General features: G+C 32.1%; 1 protein-coding gene across 2 annotated transcripts in view; it reads right to left on the reverse strand.

Annotated features, from left to right (window-relative positions):
* LOC117172102 overlaps window positions 1–6,982 on the reverse strand; it is a 10,356-nt gene extending 3,374 nt beyond the window's left edge. The window contains exons 1-2 of one of the 2 annotated variants that reach the window (XM_033359880.1): window positions 6,775–6,982; window positions 5,782–6,472 (exon numbers count right to left, since the gene is read on the reverse strand). In XM_033359880.1, coding sequence (XP_033215771.1) covers window positions 5,782–6,114 — 333 coding nt within the window. In that variant the 5' untranslated portion in view covers window positions 6,115–6,472; window positions 6,775–6,982. The other variant, XM_033359879.1, reaches the window with a different exon arrangement.
* Window positions 6,983–7,555: the final 573 nt, after the last annotated feature.

Raw genomic sequence — 7,555 nt, forward strand, 5'->3', positions numbered from 1 at the left:
CTTTTCCATTTTTAAGAAAAACACAGAGGCGTCTTGTTCAGTGTGCTCTGAAACCTAAACTAACATGGCGATCGGGCTGAAACTATAGCTTCAAGCTATCTATGGATGGTACTATAGAACGCCACCTCAAGGTAGGCCTAGTGGCGCCATCTCTTGGTCAGGCCGGAAACTTATCAATCCACCCTCGTATATATTGTAATTTGTGCAATATAGTTTTCTCAGTGTAGATAAGCTGTGGATTTATTTAGATAGAAAGACTGCGATTCAAGAAGGTAAGGCTATCTGAGACTTTAGAAAAGATAGAAAAAGATTCAATGTGATGAGAAGATAGGGATTGAAAAAGAAAGACAAGATTTTGGATTGCTTAGAGGATAGAAAAAGATAGACGTGGATAAGCGATGGATTCATTTGGGAAGAAAAAATATAATAAGGATTGGGAGTGAAAGAAAAGGATACATGTGAATAAGTGGCGGATAGACATGGATAGGAAGATTGGGATTCAAAAGAATAGAGGTGATTGTAGATCGGAAGAAAGATAGAAAATGATTGAAGGGATAGACCTAGGGTCAAGATGGATACATCGGTTCTTTCCATTTCAATCTTAACCATCAAGCGTTCACGTGGACTGTCAAGTGATGGCCTTTTTGGAATTGCAAATGACACGCTCACTAGTAGGCTTTGGGTGAGGTGGGAGGGACATGTATTCCTCAGTTACACTTCCGACTAGTAGTTCCGGCAAAAGTTAGATGGACCTCGACCCCTCATCCCGCTCAGTACAATTCCAAACTCGGAAGTTCCAAACTCGGAAGTCCCAAACTCGGAAGTCGGAACTGTACTGATCGGAACCAACCAGTACAGTGAGCTGCGATAATAGCCAGGTGTCTGAGAACGAGGAAATGCAAACAGGCTGAACGATCTTGAAAACGAAAATGATACCTACCTACTTAATTTGTAATTTTTTACTTTCGTTGTCTACTTCTTTACCATGTTGCCTAATTTTTATATACCAAAGGCTGACTTTTTGCATATAAAACATATATTATTTTGATGGCTAACAATATGCTGTTTAAATAAAGAGTTTTATTCAAAAAGGTGTTTGTTGAGTTATATCCGGGTTCCTTTGCTCTCATGACAGTGAATCATTTACGAAAAATACAGAAAACAACATGATAATCAAGAAAAAACTCGGGTGGTCAACTGACAGTCCACGCAAGCTCCGGTGTGACTCAAGTTGGCGCGAACGCTTGAAGGTTAAGGGCATGCGATACTTAGGAAATTGTCGATTTTACCAGTTTTAGGTTCCCCCGGCTTTTTTTCTAGAATAATACATATTTTGTCTTAAAAATTTTGGAAATGATAGCGAACATGCCTACGGACGTCCCCGCACACATTTTTTGTGTTTCTTTATCAAAAAATTTTGATATTGCTAACAACGTGCGTGTATATTTCGAGGTTATGTGTGTTACAATTCACCCGAAGACGTCCATTGTGATATTTTATAGCATCTCTGAATTCCGTTTTTAAACATTTTAATTTTTGTGGAAAAAAAGCCGGGGAAACTAAGTATCACATTCCCTTAAAGATAGAAAATGAATCAAACGGATAGAGACTATCCATTTACTTCCCGCAGGGTCACCTCTACCAGGGTTGGTGAATTAATACCACACCCATTATATGTAGTTTTCTACGAGTATATTACCACGTATATTACCTACAGTTTTCTACTAAAATAATCCCTAAAATTTCGCCCTAAAATAATCTATTTTTCTTGATGTGGGTCGTGGTTGCCGTGTTAACTTTTCAACTTTTTATTCAAGTGAATAGTAAAAAAAGTATCGAGGGAGCAGGGCAAAAAGAATAATGTGGTATTGTCTTTCAAACTCATAAAAGTCGAAGAAGGAAAAAATTCTACTTTGTGCATGATTTGTGATAGTTTAATTCACAATATTGCAGAATCTATAATTCTAGATAAATTTTCGGAATTTTATGTTTATCGATTCATGTTAAATTATTTATTTTATTTTATTCGTCTCGTAAATCTCGTGCCAAATACCAATATTTAAAAGTTCTTTAAATTTGAATAAATCCCGTGCAGAAATTGCCAAATGTTTGCGTTATTTCTGATTTTGGGCCAGATCGGGCAGACAATTTTGTGGTTGTTAAATTTGGCCCCCTCTAGACCCCGGCTTAACAGCCAAGCTTGCGAGTAGATCGCGCTCCATTCGTTTCGGGGACTAAAGTGGATTGACTCCAAATCGCCCAAGTTTCAATGTAAAGTGTCAAGCGTCAAAAATATTTCAATTATTATTTGTAAAAGTGACAAAATAAGTGGGAAAAAATGCCAAAAGTGAGCACAAGACGAGTGCGTAGGTATAGTATACGTGAAAATATTCCTGAATTACGTGTTGAAGACTATAATAAGTAAATTTCTTAATAATATTAAGATGAAACCTAACCTCGAAATGAGGTTTTTTATTTATACGAAAAGTAGCAAAAGTAATATTTCATTTGTTAAATGTGAAAACGAATTAAATCAACAATGACGTCATAAACATATTTATTTTCACGTATTTTTAGGTGATTTGATACAATCGAAATGTAAATACAACCTTCTTATTTATATTTGCTTTTGTAAAAATAACTTAAAGAGCCAGTGTGATATTACAATCCACTTATTTCAAAATAACTTTCCACAATTAAGTTCAATATAGAAATTGAAAGCAACTTCAATTTAGAAATTTGAACCAAAAATATATTTCGAAATACTTAAATGGTTTATCATACACAAATGCTGACTGTTACATTGCGTCGTTTGACTTTTTCCATTTGCTCGAAAAAAAAAGTGTCTGGCATACTCAAATTTTTTCATATCGCGATCTGTTAGATAACCTGATATTTATATTCTCAAATATCAGTTAAGGAGGTGATATATTCGATTTTAATATTATTTTATTTGAGAATCCCTTTTAATTTAGAATAAGAAAAATAAATTAATATGGGCCCGATCGGGGCCAGACATGGTTATCTCTGGGCGCAGCGCTTGGGCCCCGATCGGGCATCGCGTTTCATTTCGAGTCTGGCCCCATCTAGATAGCCTGATTTGGGCCAAAATCTGACGATCTGGCCCCGATCAGATCCAAATTGGAATTTCTGCATAATTACATGCATAATATTATGCTACATGATCCATAATAATTATTATTGAAAGAATCAAACGACACTTTGAGACATTTTTTACCACACGAAAAACAAATCCTTCCATGAGATTACATTATGAGGTTGCATGTTTCTTCCCAGACCAGGCATATAATTATTATTTTTAATTACTATAATGCATTCTACAGAATTGTTAGTAATTATTGTATTTCAAAAATGAGGTTATATACTTGTCAACACTGATGATATTGGTTTTGCAAGTTGGCTATCTTGAAAATATAACTAAGAGGATTTTTTTACTGTTTTCGACGTATACTACGCCAGAAACGTATTATATGTAGAAAATACTCGAGTTACGCGTAACTGAGTAACCCTGACCTCTGATCGTCAAACTAACGGGGTGATAACCCCCTCCTTACTATTCCTTCGTGACTCATAACTTTGTCACAAAAAATTTGTCGGCTAATCGATAATATACGTGGGGAGCATGGAAATCCCTCAAACATGATTCACTGTAGTCAGAGAATTCCTAACCATAATATAATCCAAGATCTATTAGAATAAATATATTTTCATAACGTATTGTGGACATAAAGTAGCTTTTATACTGTCTGAAAATGAAATTCCTAATACTATGTATATGGTCCTTGTAATGCTAATTAGAAGAATTTTTTTGTGTAATAAGAAAGCCGCCCTGGCGTCTTCATTTCGACATGCTTTCGAACAAAGTTTTTTTAAATGAAATGATTAAATTGAAACCATCGGAGTCTAAGTTTTAAGAATAAACGAATAATACAATAATAAACAAAATAACAAATATGTTAACACATGAACTAAAAGTATTTTATTTATTATTTCATTATTTATGAATTTCGTAATTCTTTAGATTCGGTAATTTTATAATTCCTGAATTTCCCTATGTTTGGATATTTTATAATCACGGGAATTTTATTTTAGAAATTTGCTATTATCGGGAATTCTCTAATTCGGTAATTTTAGTTTTCGGGGGCTTTCAGCCGACCGTGATAATTAATCTCTTTTGATAGAAGCAAAATTTCTTGGTTAAAAGTACAACTGCTGGGTTGGCATTTTCACTACTGTATTGAAAATAATTTTTTTTTATATATAAATTTTTTTAACTGAAAAATTAACTATTACATTCTTGGTTAAAAATGCATCTTTTTAGTTTAAAATAAATTTATTTAACTTGAGGATTCAATTGTTTTGTTGAAAATTCGCCGTTGTGGTTATATTGAACTGTTTTTTATTTAAAATAAAAATCTTTTTTGGTTAAAAACCAGCTATTTGATTGAAAGTTTAATGACTTTGTTAAAAAATCAATCTTATAGTTGCATGTTCATCAATTTGATCTTTTTGGTTGAAAATCCACAGTTTTCTTGAAAATTCGTTTTTTTCTTGACCAAATTTGTTTTTCTTAAAATTTAGCTATTCCGATTTCGGCTAAAAAATGATCTTTCTACTTGAAAAATAAATTATTTTTTTGGATATTTATTTATTTTGGTAAAAATTACTTTTTTTTCTAGGTTGGGGGTCAACTTTTTTATCTAAAAATGTTTCCACTTTCGTTTGAAATAAAATATATTTTTTAATTGAAAATTAAAATATTTGGTTGTATATTTATTTATTTGGTTGAAAATTAGTTTTTTTGTCAAGGTTGGGAATTAACTTTCTTAACTGAAAATGTAACTATTCCACTTTTGATTGAAAATTGATCTTTTTTGATTGAAAATAAAACTGTTCGGTTGGATATGGATTCATTAAAAAAAAAAAAATTTTCTACGCTGGAAATTAACTTTTTTAACTGAAAATGTAACTGTTCCATTTTCGGTTAAACATTGATCTCTTTTAGTAGAGAATTCATGCATTTGATTGAAAATTCGTCTTTGTGGTAGAATTCAAATGTTTTTTTTATTTAAAATAAAAATATTTTGAACTGAAATAGCAACTATTACATTTTTAATTGAAAATTCATCTTTTTTTGTTGAAATTTCAGCTACCCACTTGAACATTGAACTAAATAGTTAAAAAGTAATTTGTATAGTTGCCTATTTATCATTTTGATTGCAAATTTATCTTCTTTTTTTTAAATTGAACTATTTTAGCTATATTATTCATTCAATTTTTTACGTTGTAATTTTCAAATTAATTATTCTTTAATTTTGAATACTGAAGCTACAGTTCAATTTTAAAAATCTAGAATTAATTTATATTTGCAGTTAAACAACTCAAAACTTTCTTTATTAAAAATTGTCAATTGCAAATGCTTTTAATGTGTAATTGTTTCATTCTTCTTCTAACTTAACAAATGAACTTTAAAAATATATAAATCAAACTTATTTTTAATTTCATTATACATTTCATCGTCATTGGATAGATTTTTCTTTTAAAGTTTGCAATGAAATCTCTCGAGTCTTGAAAATGCTATAACATGCGTAACTCATTAAAAAAATAAATTTATCATGTTTTGTTCCCTTGATCTTTAATTATCCATACATAAATGTGCCTTTCAAAGTCCATTATTTTGTCCACTTAATTCTCCCTCTTCGAAAATTGATTACAAAATTACTATGAATAATAAATATTTAATCTAGGACTATAAATTACCTCATTCGTTGATGAATCAGTTTTATTTCGAATCAAATCATCGACATTCTTTCCGATAATGTTTGTGTGATAAGTCTCCAACAAGTGTGCACCAAGGTGAGCACTAACATTGTTCTTAGTTTTATTCACGGCCGGAAAACTCTGATTATAGAAATTGGTATCGGAAATCAATCGGCTTTTGATAATAATAGTTCTCAAACACGCCGGTTCTACAATGACACTCGTAACTAAAACTGGAGGCGATGATAAAACATGAAAAAGGACTCCATGAATGCCATAAACAGCCATCAAGCACAATAAAGTGTTATTTCGACTCCTTGCAGATCCACTCATCCTGGACACTTTTCACTAAAGCGAATCTCAACTCACTCGAAGAATTAAATTTCAAAAGCTCAAAAACACTTCGATTCAGGAGAGAAATTCCCGAAACTGACATTCGAAAAGCCGGTGTCCTTTCCAGTACAAAAAATAACTCTTTTCGTTAAATTTTAGTGAATTGTAGGGGTTATTTAGAACATACACTATGAAGAACATTTCTCACCCACACATGTCATGGCATCTCGAGTCCAACTGTCAACGAATCGTCAAATAGGAGTGTCGATTCTTCACTGATCATACAATTCCACCTCTTTTTCCCACTCTGAAATATCTCCAAAGATATCGCATTTGGGATCAGTTTGACCGGAAGACACTGATAAGAAACCACAATTTTTGAACAGAAAAAATTATTTAAGCCAATTTGACGATTTTTCGCTTAAATAATAACATACTGTAGAGACTGAGTTCTGATATCACTTTTGTTCATACAATTATACTTTAAAGATCATCATGTCCTATGTTAGAGTTCAAACCCTTCAAGGCTTTTGAATTACATACTTCTAAATTCTTTTCTATGAGTGTTCGTCAAAATCTATATTTTTCAGTCCTATTTACTGGAATGATGGGGTTTTCCAAATTGTATTGTAAACACTCCTGGTGCTAAAAATAACTCACCGGGAATCCCGAGAATGATGTTGGTGCGACTAGGTCAGAGAGTCTTTCGCAGTTAAATGGATACCAGATCACACCCACCAGTCGCAAACATTAAAGATTACGATAGTGGGGTATTGAAGATAAAATTGTATAATTGATTATATCGGTGCACTGTATTCAATATCATACACATGACCCTGATGTATTGGATTCGAATGTCATTTCGAGAAAACAAGGAAATGGTCGTGAAAATTCACCATTTGTTTATAATCACAATCTTATTTGCGTAGAGGTTTCTTGACAATTAATTTAAATATCGCTTCAGCTTTAAATTATTCTAAAATAATTCAGAATTGATAATTGATATTCTTCCCATTCATTTGGCTGCATATTCAATGATTTTCCTTCATATAGATGTTTTAGTTAGAATGTAACGGACACTGAAGAGAATAAACTTCTAGATGTGATGACTAACTCGTAATCTCGTTTCCGGTGACAAATTTTTCTGTCAAATATTTAGTCCGATGGTATCATTTTAACCTATCATAAAATATCTAAAAATAATAAAATTTTAAAAAATGACGAATATAAAATGTAAAGAGATTTTCAGTCATTCAAAATGTTATCGGATAAAAATAATGATGAAGTAAAAAGAATCAATTATTGTATGAGATAATGAGTCACGATTTCAGTCAGGAATTATTGTATAATCACTTATGTATTTACGAGGCAGGGTCGAAGCGAACTGTGAGGAGTGTGTGGAGTACTCGACACCTGGAACTAAACCAGGTGTGTGGAATTC

Source organism: Belonocnema kinseyi, chromosome 4 (genome assembly GCF_010883055.1).
Source record: "Belonocnema kinseyi isolate 2016_QV_RU_SX_M_011 chromosome 4, B_treatae_v1, whole genome shotgun sequence".
In the NCBI taxonomy this organism is placed as follows: domain Eukaryota; kingdom Metazoa; phylum Arthropoda; class Insecta; order Hymenoptera; family Cynipidae; genus Belonocnema; species Belonocnema kinseyi.